At 49.1% G+C, this 20800-nt stretch overlaps 1 protein-coding gene across 4 annotated transcripts in view; it reads right to left on the bottom strand.

Moving 5' to 3' along the window:
- OSBP2 (oxysterol binding protein 2) overlaps nt 1–20800 on the bottom strand; it is a 346797-nt gene that overhangs the window by 16934 nt on the left and 309063 nt on the right. For all 4 annotated transcript variants that reach the window (XM_059713604.1, XM_059713605.1, XM_019493722.2 and 1 more), the window contains one exon: nt 5018–5263. In XM_059713604.1, coding sequence (XP_059569587.1) covers nt 5018–5263 — 246 coding nt within the window. The remainder of the gene's footprint in view (nt 1–5017; nt 5264–20800) is intronic.

Raw genomic sequence — 20800 nt, 5'->3', positions numbered from 1 at the left:
TCATCATCAGGCACCTGACTAGACCTCTTACGCATATACCACTTTGTAGGCAGATCCAGAGGCTCAATGGATGCCTATACTGCTGAAAAGTGGTAACTGGGATGTACCTTAAAACTAGGGGTGTACCGATAGAGATTTTTGGGGCTAATACCAATGGCCGTTATTTAAGGAGGCATATTGGCAGATACCAATCCAATTTCCAATACAGCTGCTTCCAACTGGTAAGTCCGGTGTGGTGGAAGGGAAGGAAGGAGGGAAGGGGTGTTGGGGGTGGGGCAGATAAACACCCCCCCCCAGTGAGGGAGGGGGCAGGGGCAGGAGCTGCCCAAGCAGGGTGGAGGGGGCAGAGCCGTGGCTTGTAGTGGGGAAGGTGGCTCCTGCTTCTGCTTGTACCCCAGGAGGGCACGGGGGGGGGTGCCCCCCCAGATCTGCACAGGGCAGGGTGATGTGGGCTGCAGCAGGGGCTGTGCGGGGCTCTTCTCAACATGGGCTGGACTTGGACCAGGCATCATCCACCCCAAATTTCACTGGGAGGATGCTGCATCCACCCCAAATTTTGCTGCTGCCAGCTGGCTGGTGCTCAACAACCTGCCTCCATCCACATGCTGGGCATCTGGAAGAGGCAGTGGTACTGGAAGTGGAGTGGCAGCGAAATTTGGGGTGGATGCAGCATCCTTCCAGTGCCATTAGGGCCCGCTCCAAGCCCAGCCCCCATTGAGAAGAGCCCCACCCCCCGACTGCAGCCCACCAGGCCCCGCCCCAATGTGGCCTCCCAGGGTGCAAGCAGCAATGGGAGCTGCCTCACCCCACCACAAGGCATTGCTTGGGCTCCCCCCCGGCCCCACCTGGGCAGCACCTGCCCCTGCCCCCACCCCTACCCTCAGTGCACCTCTACTTTAGTGCACCTCTACTTAACACTTGTTGGGAGAATCATTAAGTTGTAATTATGACTGGTCTTTACTGATGGCTAGCAAATGATATTTTAGAGGTTTGTTTTTAGGAATTGGCTTATAGGTAAAGTAGATATTGCATTAGAACAATGGTTTAGGAGACTGGCAAGGGTTAATTGATTTCTAAAAGCCTGTTTGTCTGTCTCACAGTTCCACAGCCTTCAAGGCACTTAGGGTGTCTAAGGCCAACGGACATACACATCCTGGGAAATTAAAAACATCCAAACTACTTTCATAATAGTTAGGCTTGGCTCCAGAGCTACAATACCCACTTCAAAAAATGCAGAAATCCTTGGGATTTCTGGTTTCAAATGAAATGACCAAATTATGGTGTGTGCATGTGATAGGTTTCTGAAGATGAAATTTTGGCTGACAAAACACAATATGGACAGTATGATGACTGGAGGGAGATCAATCAACGATGCCCAAAGATGAAAACTCATCAAATTAGAAAGAATACACAAAGAGAAGTTTTCAGAACAACTAGCCAGCATTGGCCCCCAACCTCCAAGGTTGCTGATGTTGGACATTCAAGCAAAGAACCTCAAGCTGGCATTTACATAGTGGCTGGACACACCGCTCACCTTATATATATTCTGGGCAATGGGGAATTTGGTTAATGTATGTTGTACTCATCTTGCTTGCTTTGCCTGTATCACTCTTACTTCCGATCATTGTGTATCAATAAAATTTGCCTATTACCAACCAGAGGAGTTGTGGTTGGTCTGAAGGTTGTGCTTGCTCAGAGCAGGGTACTGGGGATGGGTTGTGAAACGAGTGCCAACTTTTATCAGAGGGTTCACCACACAGAGGTATCACTAATTTTTTTCTGGGATTTTTTTAATGCATTATTGGCTGCAAAGGAGTAATGTTGGCACAGGCTTCCTGTTCTCTAGCTTGAAGAGATGTGTGGAAGCAGGCAGCATGGCAAGCATTTCACTATTTACTGGCTTCTACATCTACTCAGTGGGTGTGTCTACGTGTGCAATTAATGCAAAGCAATTAACTCCAGAGTTTGTTGCCATTTGAATGTGTGCCTGGGAACGCAGCACATTGAGCAGGATTGGAGCAGCCCCCGCTCGCAGGGTGTTCAGTCTGCCAGCCCAGGGCTGCTTCCCCTGGCTCAATATGCTGCGGAGGGGCTGGCTGGGGCATGAGGTGCTTCCATGTGGGACTAACCAGCAGGCAGCCCCCACACTGAAGCACCTTCATGCCCCAGTCAGCTGGGATAGCATCTACACGTGCTCTGCTGCAGTTTTTCACTCTGCACCAGGAACAGTACTTGCATTTACAAGTACTATCCTGCTACAGAGTAAATTAGTTTACTTCAACCTAATCAAGATGCATGTGTAGATGCCAAGACGTTTACTGAACAGCTAAGTAGTCTACTGTGCAGTAAGTGTCTTGTGTAGATGACCCCCTACCTCCTACCACAGGTTAAAGCCTGCCCTACACCAATATATCTTTTCCCTGATGTCAACAATGGGAGCAACTGAGTAGTTTGACCGCTGTTTAAGTCCCTGCTAAGAGGGACTTAAAGAAGGCTGAGAAGGCTGAACAACTTCCAATACCATAATAAGATGTACCACCTTTAATCCCAGTGGATGTGTCATCTGCCAAGGGAACAGGAAGCACAGATTCTAGCCCTCCCCCAGAAAGATTTGGACCTATATCTGCTACTTCCCAGAAACATGCTCTAACCATAGCATAGCACCACAGGCTCAGGCTGCACACCCAACTTCATTTATAGAACCTCAAAGTGCCTCAGCTATGCACATGTTTGCAGCCCCTTAGCTGGAGCACTACAAAGTCACCTTAAAAGCTGGGGCTGTCAGGAAGGCACTTTGAGGGGGGAGGGAGGAAGAAGAGAGGACTGTGAGATGCTGGGGTCTCGAACTATAACTGTCAACACACTGAAGGAGGCACTACAACACAAAGCACTACAGCAAACTCCCTCTTTGAAAGAGGAACATTTTTGTAGCAGATCCACCAGCTTTGTGGCTCTACAAATGGCATGAATGTCCAGACACTTACTTTTTGTAGTGCTATAAGGGTGTCTGTAGTGCTACAAACCTAACGTGTCCATAGCTCCAATGAATGCAAACAAAGAGGAGTGTGGCTCAGTGAGATGGCCACTTCCCTGGGAAGGCAGTGGACTCTGGATTCCAGCCCTGGTCCCTCCCCACAGGGGAACAGAAATGACCCTGCTGCTGTGTAGACATTTTATCCAAAGAATGTGAAGTGTAAAAAGCTAAGCCTGTGTGTATAGATTGAGCATGCTCAGCAGGGCTATGCACTGGCCAGGCACGTATGCAGCTACGTACGTAATATCCAAACATATGTCCCAAAAGAAATGACAGAGGGTACCTCTCATCTTTTAGCCTGAGTGGCTAAAGCAACCATCCAGGGACCTGAGTGCTAAACTCCCACCCCCTTTACCCAGAAAGGAATTGAACGGTCATCTCTCTGCTTTCCTAACCTACTGTATGAACTACCACAATAAAGGTCTGGTATTGCCTGCAAGTTCTCCAAAGGCCCTCTTGAGGATGAGCCACTGTCCCTTGCGTTTACTGGTCATTGGATAAAACGGATGGAAGCCAACATAGAAGTATCTTCCCCATTTGAAGCAAGGCTCCGGGACAGAACCCAGGACTGGCTTTTTTCCACACTAGCAGCCAGCTCACTAAGCCACACAGCCTATATTAGACTCCCTTCTTCAGGGCCCCATGTACCTCCTCTCACGGCTGCTTTGGGGCAAGCCTCAAAAGGAGCACTAGAGAGCAACTTTGGATAACATCTAACCTGTGGCCTGGTGCCTAAAGAATTAGACTTAAAAATCTAAAAGACAGGTTTTATTCTTCTCTGGATAGTGGAGACCTACAATGTTAGTTCTTAGCTTCTTGAGTGAATGCTTTAATGACTCAGCTACTCAGCCACGGAGGCTAAAACATGGGAGGATTCCCATCCTTTAATACCTGCTAGTCAAGGGTTTCTGGCCTCTTGTACATTTGGGACTAGGCATTCACAATGGATGCATCTGCATGTACATAGCAGCATTCATGCTGGTCTAGTATGTAGCTGAGTGAACATGCTCAGTCTACACTTGCACATTTACACATCCACACTACAAGGGAAACAGAATCACTACCTCCACGTGTGGGATTTTTGGCACTTATATAGCTCAAAAACTGTCATATAAGCATGCAAACAGAAATCCTATTATTTGTGCATTACTGAACACACACACAGAGCAGGGGGAAAGTCCATCCTTGTGGTTCAGGGCAAAACTCCTGGGATCCCTTTAGCCTCCATAAAGGGTCACCAAACAAGCCAGCATTTGTTCTTGAAAGTCACTCTTGTGCTGTGCCAACCCATAGGAACTGAACGAGAGCTCCTATCAGATACTAGGAGCAGAAGCTGGAGTTGCAGCTGGCTTTATGCGATGGTGGAAATGCCTCCATTTTTATGTTCTATAAAAGAAACCTCTAGTTCTGCATTAGATTTAATAGAAGACTGGGGGGGAAAAAGACCTTATCCTGATGTTAGTTTCTGAAGAATCATGAAACATATCCTTTCACCAGGGCCATCCTTTCACTAGGGTTCTTTGTATTCAGAATCAAACATTAATCATGACTTAAAAGAGTGTACAATTCAGAATTACTTAGTTGCAAAGCTCCATGAGTAAGTTTGTCCCATACCTGGTGCTGGCACAGTTTGTTACACATGTCCATCTGTTTAAGACTGACAGGTCTCCTTCTGGATTTGACTTCTTGGTAAAGGCTCCTATCCCACCCCCTCCTACTCATCATTTTCACTCTGTTATATTGGGGAACACTAATTTTGCTTTTACCTTCCACTTATGTGGAATCTGTTGCTGCTCCTACTGATATCAACAGCAAAACACTAACTACTTTCAATAGAAGCAGGACTAGTTTAAGTAGAGCTTCCTGAGGAATGAAGCAGCCCACATGGCACAGTTGTTTTGTACACACTTGAAGAATGTGGTGGTGTTTCTGATATCAGGCTGAAAAGAAGAGCCATTCCTTTCCTTCCATCACTGACCGTACCTGCTCACAGAGCGAACGGAAGCCAAATTCATCTAGTCGGTCGAGTTCATACGTTTCTCCCAGGAGAGGATTGAATGGCTTTGCTGTACGGTGGACAGTCGTTGAGTAGGAAGACACTGAAAATGCAGCAACAAAACACATCTGTTCTGTGGAACTCTCACACTTGACAGCTTTGTCCAGCAGCTCGTGGTATTCCAAGTCCTCAGTCAGCCTCTGCAGCATAGAAAGTGGCTCATTGAAGTTTACCTAATGTGGGCAAAGGAAAGACAGAGTTAAACACCCAACACTTGTGGCTGAGCAATGGGCTTCTAGCAAAGATACCAAGGTCGGTGCTTAATGATCTTCTATTTTAGTGCCTACTTTCTGTCCCACTTTGCTGTTACACTGACACCTTCTTGGTCTCCTAAATGAAGGCACTTCATGGTCATTTTAGACCCCTGTTTTTGACTGTTGGAACCTCAGTCCCTGGAAAATGATCATGTTCTAAACATTCCTACAGTGACTGGAGATTCAGAGATGAAGGAAACTCTAACTGCCCAGAGGAAACAAACAGGCCTCTTTAATCCCAGCTCCTCTTTTAGTCATTCATGTGAACACCTGAGTTTGGATTTTTCTATCATTTTACAGGTCAAAGCTGCAAAAAGCCATGTTTAAAATGGCATTGTGGCAATGCCCATTGTTCACTAAGTAGCTAGGGAAGGCTCCTGCTATTGTATTAGGAGGAAAGTGAGGTCAGGATCTGCTGAAACAGTAAATTATGCTCACTATGGTCTCAATTCAGTTCAAATGTTAAGTTAGAGCAGGAAAGTTTGTACAGCATCATGCACTCTGAATTGCATCACTAGAGCTTGGAGACTTTGAACAACCCAGCTTTGATGAATTGGGAACAACTAGACCTAGATCTCGGAAGCCACTATGGACTTACTGGGTGCGTATACACAAGATGCTACTGTGTAGTCGTTACTGTGCATTTATTTAGTACTTGTATTAACAAGTACTAAATAAATGCGCAGTAACCAGATTTACTGTGTCGTAGTGCCAGTGAACATCTTTTAGGTGACACTACTGTGCAGAAGCCTAATAATACTGAGCAGTAGTGTACTACGCCATCCATGTTGTGATGCTGTGCTGTGTTGTGCAGCATTTTTTGGCTACTGCACTGTCAGTGTTTCATGTACACGCACTCACTGTTTCTAGTTGTATTCTTAGCCACATGCAGAGATACAGATACTGTCACAGCAAGCCTTGGCACCTGCTTCCTTCTTTACAACACTATACTCCTGGTGAGGGCTGGACTTCCCTGTCAGTGTTAGAAAGATGGGATCGCTCAGTGAACACACAGATGGCCCCCAGTCATTGCCAGACTCAGTGAGGGACCAAGCTTGCTCAGCACCCCAACTCTGAATACTCATACACAGGCCACCATCAGTCTAGCTCAGGGCACAGCTTTGTGAATACCTACTTCAATCCAAGGCCATGTGAAGTCAGAGGGTACCAAGCACCAGATCTCCATTAATGCTGACACAGTACTTAGGAAAGCAGGACTACACAGTACTCCTAGGTGACTGGGTCCAGTCCCCTGCGATCACAGACATATGCCCATGCTGTGTAGAAGGTTAATAAGCTGAGCACACAATTCAGTCAGGGGGCAGAGGTGAGATACTATCAGTGGACAGAAGAGCTATGGAGGTAAAACAGCTTGAAAACCTGGTACCAAACCTATCTAGAGGAAAGGTAGTGCCTTAATTGAACTTAACATGTGTGACACCAGGCAAAATTCTCCTTCTAGGGCAGGGGTTACCAACATAAGGCTCAAGGCTTGCATCCAGCCCATGGAGCCACTGGATCTGGCCCACAGAGCCTGCAGACTTTGTCTATGCGCAGGCAACTTCCAGCAATGCCCTTGTTGCTGCTGCTTCTTCCACTCACCCCCTAGTCTCCCCTGGCTGCAGTGTGAGTGCAGCTTCCAGCCAGTCCACGCTGCTGCCACTTTTCCATCCCTGCTTCCATTGCCCTCCCTCCTCTGTGCCTCCAGCTGTGGGGCAGAAGTGGCTTTCAACTGCCCGGCCCAGGCACAGCTCCCCATAAGCTGGACGCTGCATTCACACCCCATGCAGGGAGCAGGGCCTGGGAGAAGCAGCCGTGGAACAGTTCCCAGCTGTCTGGCCCTGGCACTGGGGCAGGAACAGGGAAAGCCCCCTGCTGCGTATGTGCTGCAGAAGCCATCTGGCCCATGTGGGACTGGAGCCAAGCTGTTCAGGCCCAGAGCTTTAAAAGGTTGCCTGCCACTGCTCTAGGGCACTGTACTCCCTGAAGATATGCCTCAAGGGACAGCAATCAGTATAGCTGCATAGATGCAGCCCTTGTGTAGAGGGGCAAAATAGCCCGATACCATGATCTGCACCTCCATAAATTACTTTAGTTTCAAACAGAACTAATTGGTACTGGTCTAAATATACTTTGTCTATCTGCACTAGGGGTTTGTTCTGGTGTAGCTGTGCTGCTGGCTGGAACTGGAGCAATTCTCCAGTGTAAAGAAGAGTTAATTAAACAGCTACAGGAAAATAGAGAATTTAGGACAGACTCCAGAGCTCCAACAATGAAATGAAACCTTCCAGTAAGATTCAAGTAACAATGGCTCATTCTCCTTCCTAATCACCTACAGAGCTGCTATCCCTGAATTCCAGCTACTTACAGTGAGTGATAAATCTATGCCAGGGGTAGGCAATTATTTCACCTGGAGGGCCACTTAACACATTTTGGTAAGCTGTTGAGGGCCGTGCACATAAAATCTTTCAGAAGATATTATTTCAACAAATCATAGATAAAAAACAAATCACATACTAAAATCAAGCATCTACTATAACATATTTTAATTATTTCGAAAAATCATTTTTGTCCTCATTCATGCGTTTTTGAGCAGTGTATATACAGGTGATTGCATAATAGCTCAAAATAAAATCTTCCTCTTCTATATAGTGTGCGCGGGGGTGTGGAGGGGTGCATTGGGGGGGGGGGGGGGGAAGGAGGGCGGGCAGGCGGCAGAGCTACCTGTGCGTGAGGTCCCGGGCTCCAACCAGGTGAAGGGTGCGGGACGGATAGGAGGCATGTGCAGAGCTTACCTAGGCAGTGCAGTACAGGTGCAGTCCACCCCACTGCTGCCCCCGTGACACTCTGCATGAGGCTGAGCTCTACCCGCTCCTGTCCAGGGCAGCCCATGCTGCACTCCTGCCTGCACCTGCCAATGGCCCTGCACAGTTGCTCCTGGTCAGGCTGCACCAGCGTGGGTACTGCTCGGCTCTCCATGCCTCCAGTGGCTCCTCCTCCTTCCCCTGCTACACAACTCTGGGCAGCAGGTAGTGTGGGAAAGGATGGCAGCCATGGGGACATGTGCCAGGCACCACATGCCCAGCCAGGCAGGGGAGAAGCTGCAACTGGGCAGCTCCTGCTCCAGTCACGGGACTCCATCTCCAGCTCCTGGCTGCCATCTATGCACTCCACCCTCCTGGTATGATGAGCAGCTATCTGCAAGAGACTGAGTGGGTGGAAGGTGGCCAGGAGCTGGAGCCCCAAACATTCTGGTTGGAGCTGCCCAGCTGCAGCTTCCCCCCCCCCCACCTGGCTGGGTCTGTAATGCCCATGTCCCCATGGCTGCTGCACTCCTCTGTGCTATTTGCTGCCTGGAGCAGCACAGCAGGGGTAGCAGCAGGAGGAGGAACAGCCACTGGAGGCAGGGGGAAGCTGAGTAGTACCCTGGCAGCTGCAGCCACACCAGGGACAGGCCTGGCAAGAAGCTGTACACACTGGGCCAGGGTCAGGGCAGTCAGCAGGCACGGGTGGGAGTGTGGCGTGTGCTGCCCTGGGTGGAAGCAGGCAGGGCTCATCCCTATGTGGAGTGCCATAGGGGCAGCTGCAGGTTGGATACAATCAACTGGTGGGCACCCGCCTGTGTGCTGGATCCAACCTGTTGGCAGGCTGGATCCAGGCCATGGTCTGTATTTTGCCCACCCTGATCTATGTCTGGGTCTCATTTTGTTCTCAGGTGAAACTACAACTACCCAGACATCTCGTGGGAAGAGCGCTCGGCCAAATCCGAAAGGTCGCAAAGCTTCCTCACGTGCGTAGATGAGCTCTATCTGACTCAAGAAGTCTATGGGCCAACAACAGGCAAAGCACTGCTTGACCTTGTGCTGGCAACCGGGGACGACCTAATCAGTGACCTAACGATTGAAGGGAAGCTGGGTGACAGTGACCACAAGCAGATCGCCTTCACCATCCGCCGAAAAGCTGTCAAGTCAGTCAGCAATACAGGGGTCCTCGACTTCAGGAGGGCTGACTTTCACCAGCTCAGGAGACTTGTCAGTGAGGCCCTAAGGGACCATGATCCCAAAAGGAGGGGAGTCCAGGAAGAGTGGTTGCTCCTCAAGGGAGCGATCCTAGATGCACAAGCTAAAGCTATTCCGTCTCGGAGGAAAGGCAGCAAGAGGGCACAGCAGCCCCCTTGGCTCTCCAGGGAACTGGCAGTCCTCCTGCGTCAAAAAAAACAGACCTACAAAGGATGAAGGACGGGATCCACCTCCAAGGAGGAATATTCTGCACTGGTCCAGACCTGCAGGGAGCAAACCAGGAAAGCTGAGGCTGTCATGGAACTCCAACTGGCCACAAGTATCAAAGATAATAAGTCCTTTTTTAGATATGTGGGGAGCCAGAGGAAAAGCAAGGGCAACATTGGACCCCTGATAAACCAGATGGGACAACTGACGACCAACGCCCACGAAAAAGTCAACCTACTAAATGGGTACTTTGCGTCAGTCTTTCGCAAGTCCCATGGGATGCCCCTGCCCATTACGGGACAGGGATGCCTAAGCAAGGGTGGTTCCTTGCACTCCATCAATGCTGACCTTGTGAAGTAACAGCTTGAGAGGCTGGACACCTTCAAGTCAGCCGGCCCTGATAGTTTACACCCCAGAGTACTCAAGGAGCTGGCAAGCATCATAGCTCAGCCCCTGGCACGGATCTTTGAGAGCTCCTGGTGCTCCGGTGAAGTGCCCAAAGATTGGAAGAAGGCCAATGTGGTGTCTAGCTTCAAGAAAGGGAGGAAAGTGGTTCTGGCAAACTACAGGTCCATCAGCCTGATCTCTATCCTGGGGAAAGTCTTAGAAAAAATCATCAAGGAGGCCATCCTTAATGGACTGGCTGATGGCAACACCCTGAGGGACAGCCAGCACGGGTTTGTTGCAGGTAGGTTGTGCTTGACCAATCTCATTTCCTTTTATGACCAGGTGACCTATCACCTGGACAAGGGGGAAGAGATTGATGTCATATATCTTGACTTTAAAAAAGCCTTTGATCTGGTATCCCATGATCACCTTTTGGCAAAACTGGCCAACTGCAGCCTTGGATCCACCACGATCCGCTGGCTGGGGAATTGGCTTCTTGGTTGGACCCAGAGGGTGGTGGTTGACGGAAGTCAATCGTCATGGTGCCCTGTGACCAGTGGGGTCCCTCAAGGCTCTGCCCTTGGACCTATTTTGTTCAACCTCTTCATTAATGATGTGGACATTGGAGTCAGAAGTGGACTGGCCAAGTTTGCCGATGATACCAAACTTTGGAGTAAAGCATCCACACCTGAGGACAGGGGGGTAATCCAGGCTGACCTGGATAGGCTCAACAAATGGGTGGATGAGAACTTGATGGTGTTTAACGCCAAAAAATGCAAGGTTCTCCACCTTGGGAGGAAAAACCTGCAGCATGTCTATAGGCTTGGCAGTGCTACACTGGCTAGCACTACGGACGAGAGCGACTTGGGGGTCAGGATTGACCACAAGATGAACATGAGCCTTCAATATGATGCTGCAGCCAGTAAAGCAAGCAAAACACTGGCTTGCATCCATAGATGCTTCTCAAGCAAATCCCAGGACGTCATTCTCCCCTTGTACTCAGCCTTGGTGAGGCCGCAGCTGGAGTACTGCATCCAGTTTTGGGCTCCACAACTTAAAAAAGGATGTGGGGAAGCTTAAGAGAGTCCAGAGGAGAGCCACGTGCATGATCAGAGGTCAGGAAAACAGACCTTATGACTGTGCGGGCCGGGAGCGGTCCGAGGCCCTTGGGAGTTTTTCGCGCGGTGGGCTGTGGCCAGCAGCCCGGACACGCCGGGTCGGGGAAGGCAGGCGGCACGCTAGAATTAGGCACAGACGCTTAGTGGTTGATTTAAGATTATTTTACTTACACCGAAGATGGTCGCGGTGCAGGCAGGAAAACTTGCTTGAGTTGCAGTTACGAAACAAAACAAAACAAAGCTCGAACCTGCAGGGCACGAGAGTACGTCGCAGGGGGTTTTCGGCGACAGGAAGATGCAAAACACGAGAGTACATCGCAATGGGTTTTCAGCGACGGGAAAATAAACCTGCAGGACTCGAACCCGGACAGAGCTCTGGATACACTCACACGAAGTTTGCTAGGCTCCATGGAACTTGCGCGCAGGGAAGGGTACGTCGAGGGATCAGGCGGCGACGGGGAGAGGCGAGAGGTTGATCAGACCCCTATAGCCTTCTTGAGATACACGCTGGGTCCGATAGGCTCCACAGCGCTTAGAGATCTTCACGAGACATGAAGTTCTCTTCCTCCTGATAGTTGTGGAGTCCTCCAACTTGGGCAGAAACCGCTCAAGCCTCTTATACGGCTAGCAAGCCAATCGCTAGCCGCCACGTGGGAATAATTTAGAACTGGCCAATAGTGGGGCACAAATCTGAATACAAATGGCGGGAGCTCCTTGCAGCGTGCACTTCTTTTTGCAACTAAGAAATGCACCCTGCAAAGAAAGCTACGAGTGGTGGGAAATAATTCAGCAGTGCCGAAGCACACACAAACAAAAATCACACCCTTGGGTTGTGACAATGACAAGAGGCTGAGAGCCATGGGACTTTTCAGCCTGGAAAAGCGCAGGTTCAGGGGTGACCTGATGGCCACCTATAAGTTTATAAGGGGTGTTCACCAGTATCTGGGGGAATTTTGTTCACCAGAGCGCCCCAAGGGATGACAAGGTCGAACGGTTATAAACTCCTGCAAGACCATTTCAGGCTGGAGTTAAGGAAGAACTTCTTTACTGTCCGAGCTCCCAAGGCTTGGAATGGCCTGCCGGTGGAGGTGGTTCAAGCACCTACTTTGAACACCTTCAAGAGAAACCTGGATGCTTTTCTTGCTGGGATCCTGTGACCCCAGCTGACTTCCTGTCCCTGGGGCAGGGGGCTGGACTTGATGATCTTCCAAGCTCCCTTCCAGCCCTAATGTCTATGAAATATGCAAGAGCAAAAACAAGAAGGAAGAGACACAAGGGACAAATAACAGATCTATTTGTTGGAGGTGCAAAAGTAGGGGAAGGTTGCTGCTGTGGTCTATTTCAATGCTACTAGTGTATCATTCATCACAGATTCAATGGTGCTAACTAGCTAAATACAGGTGTCTCACAAGAGAACTGAGGTTAGGAAAATGACTTCTCTGCCTTCTTAAATTTCTGCCCTTGCAGGTAGACTTTAATTTTGCAATGCCTGTCCCCTCCTGGGTGATTGATAGACAGTGTCTGACCAAGACACCATGATACAAACAAGGTCACTGTTGGATATCCTGCATCAGCACTAGATGTGTTGGGGGGGCAGTTACACAGCTACTTCCTCCCCCTTCAGCTTCCCTGTTTCTATAAATAACTGACAATTAAGTAGATCCATGCACCTCTGCCTAGTCCAACTGCAGCGTGCACAGCAGCTGGAAACTCCTTTTTTTGCTTACTCTGCTACACTGAAAAGTTAATTGGAAAGAACTGATGCTGACTGAATGCTTTTGGGACCATTATTCAGTTCTACGGTGGGATCTCTGTAAAAGGGATGCTGTCAAGGTGAGTCTGGCCCTGCTAGAAAAGAAAAACAAAAAGAAATCCAATGCAGTGGCTGGGGGCTGAGGAGTGGGGAAGTGTTGGTGATAGACATGGAGTGCCCAGCCAGCTGCATATGGACCGTGAACAGCACCATGTGCGGCTTCCCTTAAGGGCTGATACCGCACCACTCGAGTTCTGCATGCCACTGGCGGGCATTCCTGCAGGGAGCTGAATCAGGGCTTAGGGAGCTGGGAGGTGTTGGTGGAAGACATGGACTGCCCACTCAGTGGCCACATCTGGAACCAGAGCAGCACTATCTGCCCTTAAAAGAAGCCACACATGGAGGCTCTGAGCCCAGCCAGGCTGATAGAGCCACTTCGGTTCCATGTGCCAGCAGCCAGGCAGGTACTCCATGTGGGGCTTTCCCCAACACCTCCCCCTCCCTTAGCCTGGGTGGGCAGGTGAACGGGGATAGAGCGCACCCGGGGGTACGGTGGCAGAATCTCCCTTGGCGCCTTCCCATACTTTCCTTCTTTTCCGGGAGAGAAGGAGGGCACGCCAGATGCTGTCAGCCCCACACAGCACACTGCAAGAAGCTGGGGTTTGCACGTGGCGGCTGCCACTGCACCACCATTGCCGCTGCCGCACCCCACGCTGCCTTCCTGCAGAGTGCCTGGCTGGCAGCAGATGGTGGCTGAGGGAAGGCAGTGCGGGGCACGACAGTGGCAGTGGTGGTGCAGTGGCGGCTGCTGCGTGTGAACCCTCCTCCCTCCCGTCTGGCCGGGTGGTGTGTGTGCGGCCTGCAGAAGGGCACCATTGCACTTTGCTCTCCTGGCCCTTTTTCTGGGATCGGTCACGGAGAGTTGAGGTGAGGGGTGGGGAAGTGCCGTGATGTGCTGCCTGGGGCTGATGGCACCCAGCGTGCCCCCCCCCGGGAAAGAAGGAAAGTATGGGATGGCGCCAAGGGAGATGCTGCCGCCATGCTGCTGGATGTGCTCCATTCCTACCTGTCTGCCCCACCCCACCCTGTGCCCCCACACACACTTACCTGCTGGGGCATGTGTCCGTGTCTGTGCCTGAATGTGTGCGTCTGCGGGGCTTGGGGGAATGTTGTTGGGGTAGTGAGGGGCACCAGCATGGCTGGGGAGGCTGTGGGGGGAGTGAGGGGCACCAGCAGGGCCAGGGAGGGCTGTCGAGGGCCATTAATTTTAATCAAGGATTTTGGGGGGGTTATCAGAGAATCTGCTATTTTTTGTCAGAGAATTTGCAATTATCAGGGAAAACCAGGACCCCTGCATTACGCAGATACCTCAGCATTAGCTAGCATACCACATGCTGGCTACAGCACGTGCTGTGGGAGACGACAAAAACAGACAGGCTTTTTGGAGCTAATGAACAGGTAACTTAATGTCCTTCCTTGGAAAAGCTGTTTAAGAAAAGCTCCATTAGTTAATGGAGAGAGGCTTTGTGTTCTTAATGGGTTGATAAACACTGAGTTAGGGGTGATAAACATTCCCTGCTGGGCTGCTTGTAGTGGGGGAATAATCAGAGAGTCCTGCCAGGGCCTGGCCACACCCCGCCTCAGCTCAGCCCCATGGAAGAGACGGGAGGGCTGCTTTATCATCGTCCGGCTTCTAGCCTGATCCACTGCAGGCATGTGCCTGCATTTCTGGAATGTAAAGGGAATGTCTATCCACCTCCAAATCAGTTGAAGCATTGCAAGTTAGATTAACCTGGAAAGACTGAATCAATTCAAGCTCAGACTTTTGAATGCCTGGCCCTAGCCTATAAGACTCTCATTTGAGGTGTAAGTTTGCAGGTCCCACATACTCTCAATCACCAACTCTAAATAGGAGCTGAAAGAGCTTGGCACCTTGTGAAAAGTAGCTCCTTATCCACAGACTTCCCAGTGTATTGACTGCAGGGGGTTAACAGCAGTGGCCACTATTACTTAGATCCAGTTGGTTTGTTTACAACATGGTGATTTGTCGAACAGTTTAACAGGGAGAGCAACCTTGCAAATCTTTCTGGACTGATTTGCCCTGTTAAGCTTTACTATAATTAATTCCCACAGGCTGACAGAAGAAGCTGCTGGGAAGGCACAGCATATTGCTCTCAGATTCCTGACTCTGCATTAGTGACTCTCGGAACAATTTGATCGATAGGAAAGGTGCAAATTGCTCCTCTCTTGACACCAGAGAGGCAGCTGCTGCTGGTATTTTTAAAAAGAGAACATTAAGTCTGGAGCACATTTCTGTGCACTTCAAACTCCTATCTGAAACTGATTTTTCAACAGTGATTCTAATTGGCAGCCCAGGACTGTGGGTGCACCTGCTGAAAAGAGAAAAGTAGTTAGCCATGTTAGTCGGAAGTCAGGCAGAGGGCAGGGCAGATCTGCAATTTATAAACTAACCGAGATGTATATGGAGCATAAACTTTTGTGAACTCAAGTTCATGTCATCAAATGCTGTGAAAAGACAACATAGAGCTGTGTACAAATTGGGGTGACTGATCTGAATACAAAAGGTGGAGGTGGAGAGAGGAAGGTAGTGCTGAGAGTGGCATACTAGCAAAGAACCCACAGGAGCAAAGGGGTCACAGAAGCTAATCCAGGTGATAGGATAAGAATCTGTAGTCCCTGTTTAAACCAACTACCTTCAAGCTACCAACCTGCAGTCTAAGCATACCACTAGATACATTATCTCCAGCCAAACTTTACTTTACAACCATATCTGCTCTGATTCCACCAACTGGGATATGTATCTTAGGGATCTGGAACAGGGCTTCCTAGTTATTTCAGTAGCTATTGAGCATAGGAGTTAGGGATACAGCCTCTGAATCAGAACTTCTTAGACCTTAAATGCTGGAGTCTACAAGTGAGAGAGGAACAATAGAAAAGACCCTGGTCATAGCCAGTCCACTCTCCCTTTCAGCATTCACTCTCTGCCACTGTGTGACACAGGATACTGGGCAAGATGGACCTGTGGTCTGACTCAGTAAATGACAGCTCTTATGTACAATCCCAAAAACGTAGACACTCAAATCAACAAAGCCAGACTCAAACCTCACTCCAACCTGCTACAATACCAACCCTGGGGCAAAGACAATAGAATGTCTGTTTGTTACCTACAGGCCTCAACTTGAACATCTCAGACACATTGCTAATGACTTCCAACCCCTCCTGGAAAAGGATGACCATCTCAAGGTAGCCGTGGGGGAGAAACCAGTCCTGGCTTACAGACATCATCCCCTGTCTCAAAGGGCATCTCTCAAGCAACAGACTAGTTCACTCCTAACCTCACCAAGGCACCAAGCCTTGTAATGGACACAAATGCCTGCAGTGCCCCCACATCAGTAAAGATCACATAATCACTGGACTGAAAAACAAGGAGTAAAACATGTGAGGCTCATTCACCTGCAAATCTGCCAACAACATATACGCCATGACCTACAAGTCTACTAACATTATATAAGCCATATCCTGCTTACAATGCCCATCTCCTGTGCACAGCAGACAGATAGGACAATCTTTACATGTAAGAATGAACAAATGCCAATCTGACATCAACTTCAGAAAGACAAAATGGCCAGTGGCAGAACACTTTCACTTCCCTGGATCTTCCATCGCTAACCTTAGAACTGCTGTTCTTAGGCAACAAAATTTTAAAAAACAGTTTTAATAGGAAATTGCAGAACAAGAAATCATTGTCAAACTTGATTAAGTACAGTTTAAAGAAGAATTACTGATTTTTATCCCATTATCTGGATGAGCTTGTGTGTGACCCCTCTGCTTCTATGAGTTCTTTGCTTGTATGCCTCTTTCAGCTTTGTCATTCTCCCCACTTTCCTCCCTTCCCATTTTTTGTATTCAAATCACTTACTCTACTTTGTACATTGCTCTATGCTGTCCTTTCACAGAATCTGATGAAGTGAGCTTGAGTTCACAAATGTTTATGCTCTCACTCTATATTTCAGTCTACAAGGTGAACATCTACCCTGCCTTCTGCTGGAAAATCATTGTGAGGGAAGGACACAAACATACCCATTAATAAGAGTCTGTCAGAGTATAAACTCAAAGAAGGAAAAACATGCACAAGTTATCTGACAACATGCATAAGCTGCTTTAGCAGACTGTTTCCTTCTTTAACAGAGACAGGAATTGGTATGTTCACCAATAGCTGGTCTTTGGCTACAGAGCTATAGGTCAAGCCTAGCCTGGCTGGAAGAATGAATCCGGATCTCTTTCCATTCTCTGACAGTGTCACAATAATATACATTCACTGCTGAAATTCTATAGCTGCCTTGCCAATTCTCATAAACTTCAGTTGCCCATCATCTTCAGCAGGAGAGTAGTTACTTAGAGCTATACCACTGCTCATTTACAGGACTGGCCCATAGGTATCTCGGAACCAACAATCTATAAAAGGTAAAATTTGTTTCCAAGGAGCTTTCCCTGAGGGAGTTTTTGGGAAGGTTTAGTGGGATTAATTATGAGCAGTATTTTACCTGGCACAGTACCAGGTAGCATATCCACTGGAGTCTGAAAATCCAAGAGTTAAATCCTGTTTCAGTCTGTGTGCCTATACAGTACAAAGAAAGCCATGTAACTTCATTTTTAGATACTTACACACACTGATTTTACCTCTTCATAAATAGTTTTAACTGTTAATATAGAAAGTAGCTGCTGCTTTTTTGTAACTCCATCTTAAGGGTTAGATGGTGGTTGTTCCAAATGTAAATCATTAATGGGATTTTCTGGGTCTCAAGTGGGGTGGAACAGAATCTCACTTAGACGCTTAAGTCCACTTAAATGCCTAATTGGTGGACCAGGATCTGGCCCAGGGTTCCCCAGGCAGGTGGCATAACCACTAAGCAACCAAGTGGGGCTGAGGCTGGGACCGGGCAGGGATCAGGAGGGAGTGGAGTCAAGCCGGGCCCAGAGCCTGCTGGGACCATGCGGCCGCTCCTTCCACTGTGCCTGTGGTCATTGCCTGGCACTGCCCCCCAGCCCCGCACTGCCTGGGGGGGCCTGAAACCAGGAGCCTCAGCTGTGCCACAGGGCTGCAGGAGATGGAGCCCCGGGACCCCCGCACCCACCCTGAGTTGTCCCTGGGTGGTGCGGGGCTGGGACCAGTGCAAGGCGGGAGATTCATTGGAGAGGGGGGTGCCAGCACCGGGCAACAGGAGCCATGTCCCCCCAGACGAGCTGCTTACGGCTCAGCCCCATGCCCCACTGGCTGTTCAGCACCTGCCCCTCCCCTAACCCCAGCCCCAGCCCCACTCCCTCCCCATCCCTGCTGCAGCTACCAGAAGCCCTCAGCCAGGCTGCCTTACAGCCCTACCTCTGGCCTGTGCTTGGGCGGGGGGGGCTAAGCCCCATAAGTCCAACCTTCCGCCACCTATCTTGATGAGATAACTGGCTCTGTGGATGTGGGGAGACCAGTGGATGTCATATACCTTTACTTTAGTGAAGCGTTTGATACAGTCTCCCACAACGTTCTTGCAGGCAAGCTAAGGAAGTATGGGCTGGATGAACTGACTGTAAGGTGGGTAGAAAACTGGCTGGAGCATCGGACTCAGAGGGTAATAATCAATGGCTAGTTGGCAGCCAGTATGAAGTGGAATGCCCCAGGGGTTGGTTCTGGGGCTGGTTTTGTTCAATATTTTCATCAGCAACGTGGAAGATGGGATGGAGTGCACCCTCAGCAGGTTTGCAGATGACACCAAGCTGAGGGGGAGTAGTAGATATGATGGAGGGTAGGGTTACGATTTTGAGAGACCTTGCTAAATTGAAGGATTGGACCAAAAGAAATCTCATGAGGTTCGATAAGGACAAGTGCAAAGTTCAGCACTTAGGATGGAAAAATGCCATGTATTGATACAGGCTACGAACCAACTGGCTAAGCAGCAGCTCTGCAGAAAAGGACTGGGGGGTTACAGTGGACAATAAGTCGAATATGAGCCAACAGTGTGCCCGTGTTGCCAAGAAGGCTAACAGCATACTGGGCTGTATTAGTAGAAGCACTGCCAGCAGATCAAGGGAAATGATTCTTCCCCTCTACTTGGCATTGGTGAGGCCACATCTGGAGTCCTGTGTCCAGTTTTGGGCTCCCCAATACAGAAAGGATGTAGACAAATTGGAGAGAGTCCGATGGAGGGCAATGGAAATGGTTAGGGCGCTAGGGCATATAACTTATTAGCAAGGCTGAAGGAATTAGGCTTATTTTGTTTGGAGAAGAGAAGACTGAGGGGGACTTAAGAGCAGCCTTCAACTACCTGAAGGGGATTCCAAGAGGACATAGTGATAATTAGGGTCAACACAGAGGTGGCCCTCAATAATCCTGAGCCATGTGAACTGGGCCTCCCTCTCTGTCACTGCTGCAAACCCACACCAAAGGAGCCCAAACTGGATTTCTTGAGCACAGCACTAAGATGTATCCTATGTTTCACTGTGAAGCCCTTTGAGAAATAAGTCTGCAGACTACCTCTCTCTCCTTCAGGCTACTCTCCACTTACAGGCAATAGAGGAAGTTGGGCACAGAATTCAAGAACAGGAAACTGGGATTGCTCTTGGCAGACTTCTTGTGCTACAGGTCGGCCAGTCCAGGTACATTCCAAACACACTGCAGAGAATAGTGAGCTAGGTATGATGTAAAGGAGGCTGCGTTCACCAAACTTCTGAAAGTCCAAAAGAGATCTCACGGCTGGGTTGGACTGTGCCTAGTGGACTGAGAGTAGGAGTTTAAATGTAGCTGGTCAATAGGTATGAGGCTTAGGCAACTTTAAATCAACATTAGCTACGAGAGTAGCTGTAGTTAAGAGGCTAGGGAACATCCCTCAGTGTCATGCACTTTATAAGCTCTGCTCTGTGATTCAGAGAGCTCCTGAAAACAGATTCATCTGTCCATAGCTTTACAGTTCATTTGCAAGGCATCTGTGGATTCCACAAGGATGTTTATTGGCCCAGAGTAACAGCCAGGGACTTTACTTTCAAGATAGGACTCTGCACCCCATTACTAATGAAAGAAAAACTCTTTAAGAAGTCGATGCTAAAGCAGATGGCAGCAAATGCATCATCTTAGTGCAGACAAACAGGGGATCCCAATATTCATCCTCATGGAGTAGCAAACTTTCAGACTCCTGACCCCCAAAATTAAATCAACCATGCTATGGGGGGACCACAGGAACCAAAAAAAAGAGGATACTGGCACAATGAGCACACACCCAGAAACAAACCATTAACCACAGCCGGCAAAAGAGGGGAGGCAGGGGGAAGGGAGGAAATCAGGCTGAACTAACTAACTGGCTTTAAATGCTCCTTTACATAACAGTCACAATGTAAGAACCAATTACCAGAAAAACAAAACAAAACAAAACAAAACAAAAAAACAATTAGTGGTACAGATTAATTCTGCTGAAGGGCCCAGGCATAGCAGCAGCTGCTTTGCCTGAAATGCAGCTGTGCTCTGGGCACTGGAAAGACCAAATAAATCATTCAATTATTTTCTTATTGAAATATCTAACAACAGAAAAACAGACTCTGCTAAAGGTTCATCGGTAGTTGCCCTGTTGCCTGCATTGGGCAGTCCACAATACAAAAGTTTCCATTACCTGCCTCTTTAAAGAGAACAATAGCGCTCTCCCCCTTTTATGGAGTCTTATTTGCTCCTGGGTGTTCCTGATTATACCCAGAATGCACCTCTTCCACAGGACAACGTATGGCAGGCTTGTCCAACATACAGCCTGCGGGCTGCCATACGGCCCGCCAAGCCATTTTCTGAGGCCTGAGGTCCCTTGCTTGGGACAGGCGGCTGGGGGGAGGGGAAGGGAGCTGCTCACCCCCGCGGGGCCGGGTTTGCGTGACCTCCCACGTCACATGAGCCGGGTCCCACTGCCGCCCCAAGGGCTGTGTG

Source organism: Alligator mississippiensis, chromosome 10 (genome assembly GCF_030867095.1).
Source record: "Alligator mississippiensis isolate rAllMis1 chromosome 10, rAllMis1, whole genome shotgun sequence".
NCBI classification, from domain to species: domain Eukaryota; kingdom Metazoa; phylum Chordata; order Crocodylia; family Alligatoridae; genus Alligator; species Alligator mississippiensis.
This window is presented reverse-complemented; position numbering and strand designations above follow the sequence as displayed.